This window comes from Felis catus, chromosome D2 (assembly GCF_018350175.1).
Source record: "Felis catus isolate Fca126 chromosome D2, F.catus_Fca126_mat1.0, whole genome shotgun sequence".
Lineage (NCBI taxonomy): Eukaryota > Metazoa > Chordata > Mammalia > Carnivora > Felidae > Felis > Felis catus.
Window position 1 is genome coordinate 59,869,369 of NC_058378.1, and position 19,718 is coordinate 59,889,086.

Sequence of the window (19,718 nt, forward strand, 5' to 3'; positions counted from 1 at the left end):
TTTTTTTTATGTGTGTCCTCTTGAAAGCATAGTGTGGGGCATGACTACTTGGAGGCACGGCGTGGGGGGGGGGGGGAGCGGGGCGGGGGGAGCGGATTTACAAAGCAATAGAAGCATGCAGCTAGTTTTCAGGCGCAGGTTGGACTTTTGCGGGTCAAGGCAGACCAGACGAGTAGCTTATCTTGAGGGACGCAAGTAATAGACCAAATATAGAGCAGCTATTTCAGGAATCATGTAGGTCATTTAATTATCCATTATGATTGAGTGGCTAATGCTCTTTTGGCAATTACATGACCTCTGTTATTCTTGAAACCTTTCCAGGCCCTCGTGGGTCGAATGACCCACCAGTCAGTGCTTGCAGACTTCATTCCACTCAGAAGGAAAAGAGATGCTGGGAACTACTGGCATTTAGAAATGGCTATGCTTTCTTTACCAACCACTACCCAGAATGTCTTTGTACAGCAGTCAGTGATAGGCAACTGGTTTTGAAGTCAACTATTCCTCCATTGCCTTCATTGCAGGAGCAAGAGATCCATTGGTTTCCACAAGAGGGAATTGTGGCAAAACAAACTAAATACCAAGTTGGTTCTTAGGCTATTCACAGGTTCTGGGCTGTGAGAACAAGTACTAACGTGTTAAAACTAATGTTTGATATCTGTCAAACCAGTTATCCAATATGGAGGTCTAAAGTTAGTAAAGCGATTTTTTTTCATCCATAACACAACAAAATACTATTGATGATAATAACAGATTTTTAAAAATCATTGATTAAAACTAGTCCCATTTAAATTGGCTAATCATTATAATTTTTATCATTTTAGCATGATTATTTAATGAAATAAAAAGGCCATTTTAAAATGAGCTGCTGATCCAAGGTCGAATAATTCTGGAACATTTGGATTAATATTTCTCATGTGTTTTTTCTTTAATCAACAAAGGATCATTAATATTTGCAAAGAAAGCTCTTTACTTCTGCCAAATGGTAGTAAAACTTACTTTTTCAATTTGTAGTGACTTTTCATGTAATTCTGAGAAAAGAAAATAATGTAGATTTGTTGTGACTCTTTAAGAACAATTTTGGTATAGAAAGTAATGACACATAAACTGTAGGATTTGTCAGGAATGCATAAACAAAATTCTGTATACTTAACCAAATGGAAGATTTAAGGTATTTAATCATTCTCTAGTATTCCAATAATTTAAGACCATAGGCTTAAGAGAAATAGTTTTGTTAGAGAAACACACAAACATACCCTTTAAGTAGAAACCATTTGCATTGTTATATAAAAAAAAAAATCTGGAGAAAAAGAAAACTGTTTTTAAATTTGTTATACTTAAAGAGCATTGTTAAAACAACAGCAGCCAACCTACAAAGGTTGTTTATTCCTGGGGCGGTAAAATTAGCCATCTTTCCAAATTTGTTAAAGTACTCCTGGTAGAACTCTGAAGTTAATCTGTTTTGGTTTTATTTTCATTTTGTTGTTTGGTAATATTGACAAATGAAAAATTGAAGCCATGAATTGTTATTTATAACCTTTGACCCTTCAGAAATAGAAGACTTCTCACTTAAATTTTAAATCCTTTAGGCCAATACTACCTTGGTATCTGGCTATTTAGAGGCCTATGAGAATATAGTCATTATAAATTATATTAGCTGTTTTCTGTTTAAAAACATATTTTCCCTTACTGTAGTTTTTTAAAAAATTCTGTGGTGGAGATGAGCAGAAAATGAGAAAGCAGAATTTATAGTAAAAGCAAAAGTTACAGCTTAAAGCCGAGTATCCTGGATAAGGAGTGTAGTTAGTCTGTTTGGCATTTTAAGAAGAAAGCAAGAGATATAAAACAAAGTGTGATTTTTTTAAATTTCTTATTGATATATTGCAGTTCTTTAAGGCATATCCTTCAAGTATATGTTGGCCTATGTTGGACCATGTTTTTCTACCCTTGGGAACCAAAAATCTATATAAGTCTATGTAAGAGGAGATGATATTTGTAATTTTAAAGACCTGAAAATTCGTTAAGACTTTGTATAATTAGTGGAAAAGTCCAGAGGATAATAAGCCCACAAAATAGTAATTTTTTAATAATAAGAAGAAAAAAAGTAATTAAATAAGGGACAGTTCACAACTGAAATACATACTTGACACAAATCTTAACCTAGTCCAATCTGGTTTTTAGAAATTTACTTACTTACGTGGAAGGATTTCATTTTTACCCCACAATAGGTAGACATTGGGGATATTACAGTTTATCAACTTTAAAGAAGCCTTTAATTTTTTTTCATGATATTGTTGAATTGTAATCAAATGGGAACACCAAAACAGGGAAGACATCCAAGGTGACGAAAATCATTTAGCAGAAAAAAATCAGGAATAGGGATGAGAGAAATAACTAATCTGCAGACAGAAAGGATTTTGGCATACATCCTAAGGGTTCTATAGTTCTCAGCCCCATTTTGAGAAATCAAAAAGATCTACAAAATGCAGATGTCTTTGAGTTACAAAAATAACCAGATGTGCTTATTAGTAGAAGCAAATGTTTGCCTCTTAATTCACCTAAAACTATATGCAGAGGATCTCTGGATGAAATATTGTGTAAATATGGCAGAAAAGAAAATTGTGGCATGAAAGGCTCTGCCCTAAACACATAATCAAAAAGGTAGTATCTTGAAAAGGAAAAAAAAAAAAAAAAACAACACCCATTCTTTAAGATCCATGTAGATTTAAAGGTAAAAGAGGTAAATTAAGCTAGAAACACTTTTGTTTCACATGGTAGTTGAGTTTGGTTTTATATTACATGTGTCTTTTTATCCCAAATCTTTGGTGAATTTTTGTTCACCTTACCATGCTTGTTTAGCTACTTCGTGTTTTGTCAATTGTATTTTAAACAGTGAAAGCATATGCATGAAACTCCTTTTTTTCCTGAATGAGAGTGATAGTTGTCTTAGTTCTGTCAAGAAAAACAATCTACAGTAGTATATAAATGCCCCCTTGTAAGCCTATTGGGATTTTTAAAAATACTAAGCCACACTGTTACAAGTAAATGCAGTTTTGTGACCTAATTGGGATGTTAAGCAGAATAAAATGAAAAAATAGGTACTGGAAAGGTCAAGGTGTAAAGTTTTTGGTTTGTTTTTAAATCAAGCCTTTAGAATCAAAAACCTTTAGAGTTTAAATAGACTATTACTTCTGATGTGGAGCATATTAACGTAATTACAAACTCTTTTATATACTCCTGGTCATTCTTAAGTTGAGGTTCAGCCTTTAAGTCACACAGCTGACTGTGTTGAGACTGCTGTGTGATAGCTCTTCTATTCACAAAACGTGTAAAACAAGTAACTGTTTCAGCTTTTTTTTTTTTAATTCCCATGTGTATTGGCAGACATTCATCCTTTTCCTATAGCTGTACATTTAATGGTGAAGTATTAAAATGCCATATTACAGTGTATTCTGTAACTTGAAAGTTAACAAAAGCATGCTTGTTCCTTCCTGCCCTTGCCTTGTCACTCCCTGGTGCAGCTCCTCGCTTCCATCCTTCTTATCGGAGTATCTCAGTGTTTAGTTGAGCTTGTTTATCTGAAAAGAGCAGGAGGCAGGCTTTTAGGGAGTAAGCTACATGTTCCAGTATAACAGGCACCAATGCTGTTTGACTTGAAAAACATTTGATCTCTTACATTAACAGCCCGTGTCACTGTAATAGAGACTACAGCTGGGCTGCTGCTCAGTTTTCTATTATTTTAGCTTTGAAATAACTGTTAGTGCTGCTCCAAAATCTCCGTGTTTAAAATTGTATATTGGCTGTCCCCCCAGGACTCGTAAGTAAACAAGGTGATATGTGTGGCCAGGAGCATATTTTGTTAGCTTTGTTTTAAATAAGAATCTTCCCTATCTAAATATGGTGTTTGTCTGATCTCTCATAGTGTGCATGCTTTTGTAAATTTGTAGATCTAGCAGTATTGTAAAGCAGACTTTTGTTTGTTACTAATGCGTGAGCCTGATCAGTAACTATTAATTAGGAACTTTTTTCCCTCGAATTAATGAAGCATTTAGTTTTCTCATGAAGCTTAACTTCAAATATCCTGCACAATTTCCCTAAGTATAGCAGTAGTTGAAAATGGGTAAGCAAGAATTTAAGGGGTATGTTTGTTAGGCTTAAATATGCTTAGCTTTGTTTTAAAATATTCAGTTATTGGTAATTTCTGTGCCAGGAATACTCTGGCAGTTGGAATTAAAGTAGCAGTATTTAAAGAATAGAAAATCAAATTTGTAAATTCAGTTTGTTGTTTTCTTCCTTTTTTGAAGTACCTCTTATTTTAATAGTGGTAGAACGGCAGATTATAGTATTGGTGGAATGATAGCAATCTTACTCCTTTTCTTCCTTTCTGTATTTATTAAAAACCCAGTATGTTTTCCTCTTCTAATTGTTTTCTGGTATGCTACAGAACTACCAAGCCACCCAACACTTTCTTTGAACTTAACCTAAAATACATATATCAGCTAGCACAAGTATAATTGGTTGAAAGGCAGCCATCTATCTGGGAGTTCTTCTAAATACTGAATGTGTCATGTGCTTTGACAGGACATATCTGTAATATCTCTGAATACAGAAAGCACTTTCTGTGTTAGCTGTAGGTGTTAATGCAGTAGTGTGTTTTAAGAATGTGTGCAGTGCAAATTCAAGCTTGTGAGGTAATGACAAGTGTTTGCCTGCATAGACAATATATTTTTCCCCCTGAGGTCCCCACACACCTAGTTTCCCTCAAGCTCATCATCTCTGTCAGGTTAATCAATAGGCACCGTATGGCAGAGGGTCAGTAATCAGTGTCATCGTGCCTTTAAATCGTGTTGAAAATTTGCTTAAAGCCTGGGCCAATTAACATCGAGATGATGAATGGATGGGAAGATGGGAAGAGCCTGACGCTCAGGGGCTTTGTGAGGAGGAGATGCTCAGCTGTTGAGCAGCAGACACCAGCGAATAAAATCAGCCATTCATGTGAGCTCAGTCCACCCACTCTTAATGATAATGTCAATCTAGCAAAATATATACACATTGGAGTTGTCACGAGTTCATAAATCAAAGGAGTTTGTCAAAGGCATTCAGATTAACGAGGCAGCAGCAATAACAAGTCAAATTTGCATAGAGAATTGCTCGAATCTCAGTAAATTATGATCCTGTTTTTCATTTGATTATTTGCTAATGTCTCAAGAGGGAGAATGATTATATTAGCATGCAAAATCTACTCCAGAAGTAGAAATCTGAAGTATAGAAGACCAGCACACTATGACAATTAATCAGTTTCTGCATACTAGCATAAATGCACAAGGCCCAGAAATGAACTTCTTTTTTATTATTATTTCTCCTTGCTACTGATCCAAATGGTTCAGCTTGACAGAGACTTTATATTGCTAACAGTGTTCTGAATTGTGCCTGCAGGCAAGACATAGTTATGCAGCTATAACCAACCTATCCATCTGCCAACCAGATTGGAATTCTCCTATCCAAGGCTTCCATTAACCCCCACTGACAGCTCCAAACAGGATTAAGAATTTGGAAGCATAAAAAATAGTTGTTCTTTGCAAATATACACAATCCCTTTGCATTTTTAGAAAGGCTGCATCTGTAGTGTTTTATAATTAGTGCCGGACAGTGTCGCAGGGGAAAAAATCTAGTTGGTAGTTTTTTTTATTTCTCTCATAGGAAGTAAGACAGTACTAATGGAAATCCTGTGTGTTTGGTTGTCTGATAGTGCTTTCCATTATATCTGGTTCCTAGCACTGTGCTTGGATTGGTATATTACTAGAAAATACCACTTCTTGAAAGCTTTAACTGGAAGATCTTGTTGAAGTTTAGCAGGATGGGGAGGCTTTGATGTGGTTGTGGTTTAATCGAGTATGTCAAATGATAAACGTGCTGGAGAAGCAGTGTGCATGAAAACATGCCAGAGAATATTATCTTATGAGGACACTTCAGGTCCTCCCTAGAACTGGTCCTTGAATAGGATTCTTCAGTCAGCTTCTGAACTTAAATGACCTGTGTTTTCCCCAATGTATCCTAGAAGGATTAATTAAAATTTGTTTAGATACACACACACATATTTTGGTTGTCACCTTTCACTAAAGGGTTTGAGTGGTTCTTATCCATATAGTTAAATTACCTTTAACCTTGTAGAATTGTTTCTGTTTTTGAGAATTGCAAATCATATATACTTGGAGGCTGTTCTTAGTTCCAAATGATATATTAAGTTAATGGGAAAAATATTAATTCAATTACTAATTTACCAATCAAGCCCACTGTATGATGTTTGCAACGAGCTATTAGAAATTGGTCTCAAGATTTCATCTTTCATGTGGTTGTCATTCTATGTGATGATGCTCAAATGACTCCATTTTTTAAATGTGTTCAAAATCAGAGTCAAAATCACCACAATTTACCCACTTCACTAAAATGATATAACTTTCCTGGTTACAGAATCCTTTGAATTTTCGCAATAAGAAATGTGGCATAGGTGGGGAATGTTACTTCTAGTGTTAGCAGTGATTATTTTACTTATAACAGATGTCTATTTAGACAGACTCAGGCTCTGGTGCACCATCCAACCTTGAGCAAGATGCTTATTCAAAGATTATGATAAGTCATTACAAGTGGCTTGACTTTTCATCACTGTGTAAATTAGTTTAGTTTTTCATTTGATTATATAATCAACTCTTGATTATCCATGTCATCAGGAGTTGTGTGTTCGAATAGATAACTGAAAACAGTAAATAAGCCACTTACTAGGTCGTGGAGAATATTGCCCTAGCCGTAAACCTGCTGTGTGCTATCATCAAAATCCGTCTACTTGTTTTGGACACTGGGAGAAACAAATAAAATCCATTTCTGAAGAATCAGGAGTGCTTTGCTTATCCACAGAAGAACTTTTCCTTCTTAATCAAGGCTTGGCAAACTTTAACTGTAAAGGACCAGACAATAAATATTTGAGGCTTTCTGGGCCATAGGATCTCTATTGTGATTATTCACCTTTGCCATTGATGTATGCAAGTTGCCATAGATAAAAGGTGAATGAATGAGTGGAGTTGGCTAAGTTCCAGTAAAACATTATTTGCAAAAACTTTATTTAGAGCAGGAACTTGCTAGCTCCTGCTTTAAATTGTCATGCTGACATCCTTAGTGATGGGCTAGTAGGACTGTAGTTGGGCTATCACTTTGAAGGTTTTCTGCTTTGAAAATCTTTTTTTTTTTTACTAAAAATTTTTTTTACATTTTTTTATTTTTGAAAGAGACAGAGCACAAGTGGGGGAGGGGCAGAGAGAAGGAGACACAGAATCCAAAGCAGGCTCCAGGCTTCGAGCTGTCAGCACAGAGCCCGATTCAGGGCTCCAACCCACAAACCGCGAGATCGTGACCAGAGCTGAAGTTGGATGCTTAACCGACTGAGCCACCTAGGCACCCCTGAAAATCTTTTTTAAAGCTAGCTGGACAATGTGGGTATAGGGCTTTGATTATTTATTAAGCACTTATCTGTATATTATGTAATGTGTTGGGAAGTACACGGAACCACAAAGACTTTACCCAGTAAGCTTTCAATGTTATTGGGTAGCTGAGAGTAACATGCAGACATTTACCTAATTAAGTGCCCAACTGTGTGGACCAAGATAAAAATGTTAAGGAATTTCCAGTAGGGAAAGATGGAATAGCTGTATGGTTTCTTAGAGAATTCGACAGTTGAAACTCATTTCAAGAATGGGTAGGACTTGAATAGATTAAATAATTTTCTTGTGTTTATAATTGTTGAATGAATGACATTAAAATTAAGGATCCTTCCAGCCTGAAAATGTTGAGGTCATATCACTTGTTTATAAGACTGTGAAGAGACTTGCTTGACTAGGGCAGAAAATGTATGTTGAGGGAAATAACTGAGGGAAATAACTTGGTGTAATGTGGCAGAAAATTCTGGAAGATCTTGAAAATCAGGCCTAGAACTTAATATTTGATTCCATAGATACAAAGGGCTACTGAACGTTTTTAAGGAAAAAAGACCACCATGAAATTAGTGGTGTTTAAGAAAGATTAATCTGGCAATAGCATTCAATCCAGCAAACGCTTAAAAGCTCATATTATGTTCTCAAACTTTGTGCTGAGCCACTGGAAAATGCAGATGAAAAAGAAACTGCCCCTGCTCAGAAGGAATCTTACAGTGGGGAGTAGGGGTTGGAAGCTTGTTCACAGAGAGATATAATGTAGAGAGATATAAAGTAGAAGTGCCGTAATAGAAATAAAGTGCTAACTCAGAGTAATCAGTTCCATCTGGGGTAAGTGTGGTGTAGGTGGAAGAGGGGATAAGCGTAGGCTTCCCTGACAAAGTATCGTTTCAGTTGATCCTTGAATCAGGATTTTGATGATGGAGAGATCAGGAAAGGAGTCTATTACACACTGAGGGAATAGAATTAGCAAAAGCACAGGGATGAGAGAGTGCTTTTCATACTTTGGAGAATGGTAAATAATGTCATGTAAATGGTTCCAGAGACTGTTGGAAAGGTAAATTGTCCAGATTGTGGATGCTATACTAAGAGGTTTGGACTTAATTCTGAAGGTGACAGAGAGCTATAAAAGGTGTTTGAGCAAGGTGTGGGGTGAGATGAGGTAAGTCTTTTTAGAACGATGGTTTTGACAGTAGTGTATAGAATGGTTTAGATAAGGGTTTCGGTAAGTGTGTCAGAAGGCTGTCTCAATAGTAATAGCATTGGTGGTGGCCTAGAGTAGAGACTGGAAATACAAACCAAGGGTTAGATCTATTAAAAGAGATGATTCAAAGGAAAAATTGAAAACCTGAAATTGGTTAGATACATTCAAAGAAAAAAAAAGTCGGGGCGAGGGATGAGTAAAAATTGACTGAGGATTTAAGTTTGAGGTGGAAAGAAAAGTTGGGAGAGAAGGAGGTGGCCTAAGATGGGTAAGAATGGTAAAAGAGTGCCTTAAATTTGGATATGTTGATTTTGAGACAGGTTATTTAAATTTATCACCTGAATACTTTCTTTGAGATGATTTCTTTTTCTTTTTTATTCACCTCGAGGTTACTCCTGGACACATTTTATCCAAAATACATCCCTGAGATCTAATGCACAGGCTTTAGCATTATTTCACTTTATTGACTTTTTCCTACCCAAACATCTGTGAGTATGTGTATAGGTGTTACAACCCAAATGCTTCCAGTTTGAAGTTACAATTCTAAACTAGTAAGTGCTGGACTAAGAGAGGGGGTGCAGGCATGAGGGTGGGGCGGGCAGAAAGAGCGGGAGAAAGAGAATCCAAAGCAGGCTCTATGCTGTCAGCACAGAGCCTGATGCTTGGCTTGAGCTCAGGAATTGTGAGATCATGACCTGAGCCGAAATCAAGAGTCAGATGCTTAACCTACTGAGCCACCCAGGGGCTTCTGGGCTTAAGTGAGAAATATTTGAATTAAAGGTAATAAATTTATGAAAGGTAATGAAATATTTTAGAAATATTTTAATATACTGCTACTATTTATACCATATTATTGCTCCAGGACTACAAATACATTCTGCAAATGTGTTTACTATAATGAAATGTTTAATCTGAGTATTGTGAATGAGCTGTAATGGGCAGTCAGATTCTTCTAGTTGGCTCAGGGTTAAGTGGTAGAATGTAACTTTTATTTATATTTGAGGGAATTTTTCCCCCAAAATTTATTTTTCACTTATCTGACTTCTACCTTTCCATTTTTTTAAGTTCATTTATTTTGAGAGAGAGAGAGAGCAAGTTGGGAGGGGCAGAGAGAGAGAGAGAGAGAGAGAGAGAGAGAGAGAGAGAGAGAGAGAGAATCCCAAGCAGGCGCCGTGCTGTCAGCACAGAGCCCAGTGCGGGGCTCAAACTCATGAACCATGAGATCATGACCTGAGCCGAAATCAAGAGTCAGACGCTTAACCAGCTGAGCCCCATCTTTCCATTTTTAAACATATTTTCCTCTAGGTTTCATCAGTTTTACTTGTTATTTTTTATTTTCACATGATTTCAGAATTCCAGAACAGTTGAAAGAATAGTGAAGAGTCCCCTTATACTCTTCACACATATTCTCCACATATTAACATGTTGCCACATTTGCTTTATCTCTGTTTATATGGAAACATGTGCTCACATTCATTTACTTATTATTTTTTCTGAACCTTTTGAAAGTTAGTTACAGATATAATGTCCTTTTTCCAACATAAGTGTTTCATTGTATGTTCCAAAAAACAAGGATATTCTTTCAAATAATCACAGTACAAATTATCAAAATCAGGAAACAATGTATAAAGAAACTGTGGAGCATCCATACAGTGATACTACTTGACAGTAAAAAGGAAAGAACTACTGGTCTATTCAACAAGAGTGAATCTCAGATGTATTAAGCCAAGTGGGAAAAGGCTCAAAAAATTACATAGTATATGATTCCATTTTGTGATATTTGGAAAAGATAAAATTATTGAGACAAAAAACATCTGTGATTACTAGAGAAAGGGGCTCACTGGATAAGGGCAGTGCAAGAGAATTTGGGAAATGATACATCTTGAGTGCGGTGGTAGTTACATAACGGTATGTTTTTTGTCAAACTCGTGTAACTAAACACCAAAACAAGTGAATTTTTCTGTATGTAAATTTTAAAAGTGAGGAAACAATCAGGAAATTAACACCAATACAGTGTTATTAGCTCATCTGTAGACCTTATTCAAATTTTTCTAATTGTTCCAATAATGTTTTTTATACCATTATGTCACAATACTCAGTACTTAACCATCAAAATCAAATGCAGTAGAAGGGTCAGGAGGAAGAAAATTGTGGGTGTGGTCTAGATAGGCACTACTCATTCTGTTAGATGCAGATCACTGTTGTCACTATATAAGTCTGTACAGAGGAGTTTACCATCAATTTTACCCCCACCCCAGTGATCTCAGAGCACAAGTTGCATTCAGTTGTCATGTCTCTTTAGTTTCCTTTCACCTGAAACAGATCCTTAGTCTTTCTTTGTATTTCATGACTGTGACATTTTTTGTTAGTACAATACTAGTAATTTTAAAAAATTACTCAATCCCTCAATTTGGGTTAGTCTGATATTTTCTGTGATCAGATTGAGCTTAGATATTTTTGGCAAGGTTACCTCAGAAGTAATAGTATGTTCTTCTCAGTACATCATATCAAGAGGCACATAATGTTAAGGTAGTGTCTATGAGATCTCTCTACTGTGAGGTAGAGATAAATAAATCAGATTAAGAGAGTCAGGAGGAAGAAAATTGTGGATATGGGCTAGGTAGTTGCTGCTCATTAGGTTCACGTTACTGTTTTCACAATGTAATTTAGTATAGAGAGAGTTTACCATCAATTTTGTTTCCCTTCCTGTACGTATACAGTAAAAATGTGCTTTATGGTGACTTTACTATAATAAACTTTGACCAAAACATAACTAGGCTTCCAGTTTATTATGATGACATTTTTACAAAACATAATTAACGTTCAAATATAGGAATTTACATTGAATTAAACCAGTTTTGATTATAAATGGTACTTCATTTAAGGGAGGGTGTAACTTCATGGTCTGGGGAATAGTTACTTGCAAATTGTAAGTTTATAATTGAATACTGCCTTAAGTTTGTATTCTGTAAAACATTTAATTTTTTAGTTTTAGCATTGAAAACTTTGATTTATACTTTATTTTTTATTTTGTTTAACGTTTATTTATTTACTTTGTGAAAGAGAGAGAGAGAACAAGAGCTGGGGAGGGGCAGAGAGGGAGAGAGAATATCCCAAGCAGGCTCTGCACTGTCAGCACAGAGCCCGACACAGGGCTCAACCACACAAACCATGAATCATGACCTGAGCCAAAACCAAGAGTCAGACACTTAACTGACTAAGCCACCTAGGCGCCCCTATACTTTCTTTTTTTTTTAAAAAAAGTTAAATACTCAAGTTGATCTTACGGGTTTAATGTTGGCCTTTCCCCTCCTTTGCTTATCTTACAGTGGCATACATTGCTAGTTTCCTTGTTTGGAATGCTTTATAGTCATTAATTCAGCTTTATCTCTCTGTTTTGTAGGTAGACTAAATTACTTTTTTTTCAAAATGGGGAGAAAAAACAGAATTCTGAAGTTATTGAGTCTCTCTGTCCCTTGCTTATAGCAAAGCATATTTTTTTCTTTTTTGTCTTAATTTTAGGGACCATTACCTTCAAGTGGTCATCACAAATATAAAATATCAGGTTAAATCTCATAAGAGATTTCTGCCCAAAAGGAACACCTTACAGTAGTCTGTCACCCAACTACAGGTAATGCACAGGGCCCACAGATTGTAGCCACAGAGGTGCAAAGGCCCTAAAATGACACTATATATATGCTGCTTGTCCTTTAATATATTTTAAAATACAATATTTGATACAAACCAAAAAAGGTACACCTAAGTTTAAAGTACAGTTATGATCCTATACTCTACTAATAACTTCATACTTGTATGAAAATTTTCAGATCAACTCATGTTTGGAAACAATTCCTGGATCTAAAAATAAAGTAGCTCCCCGGTTAGACTGTGTTGGATATATGTAATGAGTATTTTAAACTTGGAAATATTAAAATATTAACACTATAAATGTAGTTGTGGAAAATAGTACCCAAAAATATGTATTCGGAGTTTCTGTATTTTGCCTTGCAGATAGTGACTTACATGTGTTGATTACCAGATTTTTTTTTCTATTATTTTGTATTGTGGTAAAAATATATAACAAAATTAATCATCTTAACCATTTTTTAGTGGTGTTAAATACATTCATAATGTTTTGCAACCATCACCCCCATCTGTCTCCATAATTCTCCGTCTTGTAAAACTGAAATTCTATACCCATTAAACAATAATTCCCCATTCCCCCCCTTCTCCCAGTCCCTGGCAATCGCCATCCGCTTTCTGTATGATTTTGACTACTCTGAGTATCTCATATGTGTGGAATCATACAGTGTTTATCTTTTTGTGACTGACTTATGTCAATTAGCATAATGTTCTCAAGGTTTGTCCATGTTGTAGCCTGTATCATTTTCCTTCCTTTTTGAGGCTGAACCCTGTTCCTTTGATGTATATACCACATTTTATTTATCCCTTCCATCAGTCAGTGGACACTTGGATTGCTTCCACCTTTTAGCTATTGTGGGTAATGCTGCTATGAACATGAACGTGCACATACCTCCTTGAGACTCTGCTTTCTACTCTTTTGAGTATATACCAGAAGTGGCATTGTTGGATCATATGATAATTCTATTTTTAATTTTTGAGGAACCACCATACTGTTTTCCACAGCAGCTGTTTCTACATTCATACTAACAGTGCATAAGAGTTCCAATTTCTCAGCAACCTTGCCAATATATATTTTGGTTTTTGTCTGTTTTTTATAGTCACCTTCTTGATGAATGTGATGTGGTATCTACTTACACTTTTTGATTTACATTCTGAAATCTGATTAGTGATGTTGGTCATCTTTTTATGTGCTGATTGGCCGTTTGTACCTTCTTTAGAGAAAGGTCTAGCCAAGTCCTTTGTGCATTTTTGAATTGGGTTGTTTGGGGTTTTTTGTTTGGTTAGTTGACAACTTCTTTACATATTCTAGATATTAATCCTTTATCAGATACATGATTTGCAAATATTTTCTCCCATTCTGTGTGTTGCTGCTTTATAATTCTGTTGATATTTAGAATTCTGAACTTGCTTTCAATTGGATTGTTATTTTTCCTCCTCTTCTTAAGTATTTAAAAATCCCATTGACATTTATGGCCTCCTAGCTGCTATTTGAGATGATAGTGGCAAGAATGGACTCTAATCCTAAAGCGTTGATGAAATGATGTTGTTTTGAGCTAAGTACTATGTTATTTTTAATAAAAGAAAATCAAATCTGAGAAGAAGAAAAAGAGAAAAAACTCTTTTTTTAGGATCCATACTTTGAGAATTTGTAGTGACCAAACATTTACTATAGTTCAAAACTAATTATTTAAAGAGAAGGTAATAATCATGCTTTAAGTTGTTTTCAGCTAAGCATAAACTGGAACTTTCTCATGTCCAGTGCCAACCTGCATTTTCAAGGAGCAATAAACTAGATATCTGATGAATGTGATCTGCTGGGCAGTGCTTAAATATAAATGAAATACTTTCCACCTACGTCCCTACTTACATTTATTTATATACATGGGCATATGTTTTCCTTTACATAAGTGTATGTCTATATGTATATAAATCTTCAAATGAATAAATGCATAAATATACATGGTATTCTAGCTTACAGAATTAGAAATGTAATTCAGTTACCCCCACAGAATAAGATTGAAGATAATGAGAACTGAATTAAAGCTTACTTTCTTTCACAGAATTCCTCAGAGAGAGAAGACTGTAATAATGGCGAACCCCCTAGGAAGATAATACCAGAGAAGAATTCACTTAGACAGGTATGAAATTCAGTCTGTCTTAAAGTAAAAAGCTACCAACAACAAAACAAAAGACAGGAAACCCTCAATTTGCCATTCATTAAGCATTAGAGCTTAAATTAAGAGTACTTTGAAGTTGGTCTGGCTATAGCCATCAATTTCAATCAGGTAACATTGTTTTCCCAATCATTTAAAAATATCCTAGGTGTACAAGTACAGGACAGATCGATTGCTTACGTGTAGTGAAAACAACATCAAATAAAAGTTTTCTTATTCAGGAAAAATAACTTGAATTGCTTCTTAAGTGCAGATAGTAGAATAGTTGGCTTTAAATCTTACTTTCCTACTGAGATTCTTAATACGTTAAAAAAAATTAACAATCAAAAGGGATCTGCCTCTAGAGAAGTTAGCTCCTTTTAGTCTGAGCGATATTTGCCTTTTCTAAAAGTAAAGACTGTTATTGATAACCTAAAAAAACTTACTGCTTACTGTGTTCCCAATCCCCAAAGGTAACACATTTTACTTTGAAAGTTAATTCCTTGGTGCTCTCTTTTTTAAAATTAAAATGTCCTGGGCCACTTGGGTGACCAACTTCAGCTCAGGTCACGATCTCACAGTTGGTGAGTTTGAGCCCCTCATCAGGCTCTCTGCTGACACCTCAGAGCCTGGAGTCTGCGTCAGATTCTGTGCCTCCCTCTCTCTCTCTCTGCCCCTCCCCTGCTTGCACTCTGTCAGTCTCTGTCTCTCAAAAGTAAATAAACGTTAAAAAAAACTTTTTTGGGGGTTAAAATGTCCAAAAACATTTCATCAAAAAATTTCTTCTTCTCACTGCCTGTAGCAACAACCTCTAACATCTTCTGTCTCCCACTAGCAACAAAAACAAGTTCTTACAGTGTTGCCAGAGAATACGCATACCACCTATTAACTTTTAATATATAGTTGGATAAGATGAGAACGAGCAGTAGTAAAAATAATTTTAATTTACTTGCATTATGGCATTATTCTAGGAAAAAGGAGAAGAGGTCTAATATTTGTTGAGTGCCCACCGTAACCCTGCTACTTGTTTCATTCCATCCTCACAATCCCCCTGCAAAGTTTCTAGATAGGGTCTCTGATTTATAGATGAAGAAAATGGAGGCTTAGAGAGACTAGAGTACCTGCTTATTAGCCAGTCAGTGAGTTAAAACCGAGATCTCAATGTTGCCCAAGTATTTCTACTTCTGCCTTCTTATTCCGGTTTGTATGGTGTTTGGGTTTTGTTAATGTTTATTTTAGTTTTGAGAGTGAGAGAGCACGAATGAGCATGAGCAGGGGAGGGGCAGAGAGAGAGGGAGACACAGAATCTGAAGCAGGTTCCAGATTCTGAACTGTCAGCACGGAGCCCGACACGGGGCTCGAGACCACAAACTCTGAGATCGTGACCTGAGCCGAAGTCAGACGCTTAACCAACTGAGCCACGCAGGTGCCCCTGTATACAGTGTTAATTTAGGGAGAAAGTACTTGAAACTGTGATATGTCCATTTTTTATTTACTTTCTGTTAAAAATTTGGGGATGGGCACTTTCGTTTTTTGTAAAAATTATTGTCTAGTAAGTAGAATTGAATCCATTCAGGAAGCTTTGTAAAAAACCCAAATGATCAGTGATTGGTGTTGTGCAGTTACAACTTTAACTATTTGGAGACAAACACCTGATCTATAAATCTAAGTAAATAGAACAGTATTGAGTAAGATAAATTTAGAGGTGGAAGCAGTCTGCCCACTACACAGAAACAACTGTCAGAAAACAATGACACAACAAAAAGTTTTGGCAACTTTATTTAAGCTAACAAACGAATTTTCACTCTGCAAAGTTATAAATTAATTTTAATAGGCTGATCCAGATGGTCCATTTGGAAAATGGATAGGCTGATCTGTTGAAAATTAAACTAAATTTATCTCTCTCATACTTCAAACTGAAGCAAGAGAGAGAATCGTGCCTATTAAGTCCAGCACATACAGATGGACCAGCAGGTCACACATGGGACTAATCTGATTCATTTTAAAAATAAATGCATACATTATTGAATCATTTTCTACTTGCAAGATCTGTCGTGTGCAGTATTTGAAAGAGATTTGATGTGGCTTTTTCATTGCTTTTTAGCAGGTTTGCTTCACCCTCTCCACTCTAATATAACAACTGTCTTGTTTTTGTTTTTGTTTTTCCTCCTATTGCTCCACAATGGTTTTTCTAATATCTGCCATTCAGTGTTGAGATCCAAGCTCTGGAGATTAATTAGGTCATGAGGTTTTTTTTCCCCCTCCTCTCTTTGTAAAGGGTTTTTTCTCTATTCTCTTTATGAAGAGCATGAACTCAGTGTTCTTGGAAAGAGAAATGGCCTTTAGAAACTGGGAAGTAGGAGATCCTCTTGGGGCCCTCTGAATCTTTTAGCTTCTGGGTGTTTTAACAGCCCCATGAATGCAGATTTGTAAATTTATTGCAGTGCCATCTGGTTTTTTGCTCGAACCAGATTACTGTTGGCTTGTGTCTGTCTATTGTGGTGGTCACTCCCTAGGAGCTTGCCCTCTCAATCTTAGGGAAGAGTGATGAATAGCAGGGGTCAATAGAAGCGGGTCACAGGGCAGCTGTCCGGGACTGCCCTGAACTTGATTACCCCACTGCTGATTTTTTTAATGTAGGACATAATATATAAGCTGTTTAAACTCCCCCTTTTCTCTGTTGCATGACAATAATGAAGTGCCATTTGCTCCCCCTCCCCACTTTAGTCAAGCTATATAGATAAAAAGATGTCAAAGCTGCCTTTTCCCTAGTGTTGATGTAGGTAGGATTTGCATCATCTAGGCCAATCCCTTGAGATTCTTTTACAGCTATTTCTAATGGGATTTCAGGAACTCTTTCACTTTTTATTTTTAAATGCTTGGTTACATAGTAGTGTTTTAAACTGATTTTATAGTTTACATATATTGTTCTAAAGTACAGTTTCACAGGTGTTGATAGACTGTGACTACTGTGTGGTAACTTTGAGTTACTTAATCACTGGAGGAGCTAAAAGAAAGGTTATCACTACAATTCTTACAGACATTTAAAGGAGAATGAGGGAATATTATAAACAACTTTAAACCACAGCTTTGGCAACTTAGATGAAATGGACTAATTCCTTGAAAAATAAAACTTACAGAAACCAATGCAGGGTGAAACCAAATTTGAATAGCCTGATGTCTATTAAAGAAATCAGATTATCAGAAGGCCCCCATATGGTTTCACTGGTGAATTCTATGAAATATTGCAGAATAAATAACCCACTCCTGTGCAAACTCAGAAAATAGAGAAGGCAGGAACACTTCCGGACTTGTATTCTGAGGCCACCATTACCGTAATTCCAAAACCTAACAAAGACATTAGTAGAAAAAGAAAATACTGAGGGAGAAAGTCAGGAGACACTAGTCCCTGTGTCACTAAGCCACTTTGTATACCTGCTTTTCCATTCCATATCAGAAGGCAGGAAAGTTGGTGGGGAGAGAAAGGTAATGTATTCTTTTAATTTTCTAAATTTCAGAATAATCTCTTCTATCCACATTAAGTGAAGTGTGAACTTTTATTTAAAGAATGTACAAAGTGGCTACAATTTTCTTTCTGCTTTTATTCCTAAAATGTGAAGTCAAAGAAACCATAGCAACTGTTTTCATAGCTTTTATTCATATCTGCAAACAAGGGCAAAGGCCTGGGAGGATACATGAAAGTACTCATTACTTTTTGAAAATGTAGCCTTACAACATGCAACTCCTTTGCTTCACATTGGTGCTAATAGGATCTGTCAGCCCTGCCTTTCTATGTAATTGAGTAAATTGTGACCTCTGTCTAATCCTTCCCCCATCCCCCATTCCCTTTGTGTATGTGTCCACTTACCATCCTGAGAACGTGGGCAGTGATAAATAAAGCATTGAGTAGAACTCTCTCAACTCTTTGAAAGCAGCATGATGCCAGCCCTCTAGTTATATTTCTTTAAGTGTTTACGTTTTTCTGTATTCTTTCTCTTGTGTAGCTGGAACCCTGGGGATGCAAAGCCATGAGAGAGGCCAAGAAGCTAACAAAGTAGCTGTCTCCCTTGTTAGCTTGTTCCTTTATTCTTTAAAAACAAGATAAAAACCATCTGGCTCAGGGCATTACATTTTCCTCCCCCATGCACCTCTATAGATGGAGACTTCACCTGCAGTGAGGGTTTACATTGATTAGGGAGGGAGCAGTAATTCAAGCTTCCATCCTCTTCAAGGATACTTTGCAGTCTTTTAAAGGTGCTGACCCACTGAGTTAAACTGTCAAGGGAGGATAAAAAAGTATCTTCATCCCGGGAGGTAACAGCTGCCAGGTTTTCAACACCTTGCACGCTGCTGGAAAAATGTCACAATTGTCAGCTGAAAGAAAAATGACTGTGTTGTCATCTTCTGTTAATGACTGGGCCTTATAAAGGGAACTACATAAGCCTTTTGGAAGGAATAAGTAGCTGTTTTCCTTTCCTATCCCTGTGCCCCCAAATTCCTATGTTGTTCTGAACAGTACCTTGGAGTAGATCCATAAAACACAGCAGTAAAGATCTTAAACAGCCCCGTATAAGCATGGGGGTCTAACTGGCACAGCTCCTTTATACAGTTGGATGAGTAGGAGGAAAAAAGCACGTCACTGACACAGAAAATGACATTATATTGTGTATTAACAAAACAACAACAACAACAAAAAGTCATTCATAAGCCAGTGAACTGAGAGAAAACATACTGTATTTCTGCTCTTTGGAGGACAATTTGTTTTCAAGCAGCATCCAGATGGGTAAATACCACGACATTTCTTTTTTTCAAGAGAGCCACTTCTTTTCTTCCTTAAAAAAAAAACAAAAAACAAAACCAAAAAAAACCTCACTGAATTTACTTCCTTTAATAGCTCTATAATGTTTGTATATGATGGCATTCCCTTCTTTCTGATTTGATTGATGAGGAGAGAAGGTTTAATGAAGTCCCAGATATTAGCCAGGCAAGTTTTTTTTCTATTTGTTTTAGGTTAGTCATTTTAATTGTATTGAGTAATTAGAAGGTACACACAGCCAGGGGAGCTTTGTTCTGATAATTGCTCAAGAAAACCCATTCCCTATCTGCTGTTGCTTTGTGTTAAGACACTTCTCCCTCTAGTGGCAATAGTAAGCACTTTGACTTGGCAGTAGGCAAGGTGTAATTGCAATATGACAAACTATGCTTAAGGGACTATCTTGTAAATACTTTAGTTTGGAG

The 19,718-nt window shown here is 36.3% G+C and overlaps 1 protein-coding gene across 7 annotated transcripts in view; it reads left to right on the forward strand.

The window, feature by feature from the left end:
• Window positions 1–19,718, forward strand: part of BTRC (beta-transducin repeat containing E3 ubiquitin protein ligase) — a 180,320-nt gene that overhangs the window by 83,875 nt on the left and 76,727 nt on the right. For 5 of the 7 annotated variants that reach the window (XM_019813740.3, XM_019813741.3, XM_003994340.6 and 2 more), the window contains one exon: window positions 14,388–14,465. The exons of the other annotated variants lie outside the window; for them this stretch is intronic. In XM_019813740.3, the coding sequence (XP_019669299.1) occupies window positions 14,388–14,465 (78 nt within the window). The remainder of the gene's footprint in view (window positions 1–14,387; window positions 14,466–19,718) is intronic. 7 annotated transcript variants of the gene reach the window in all.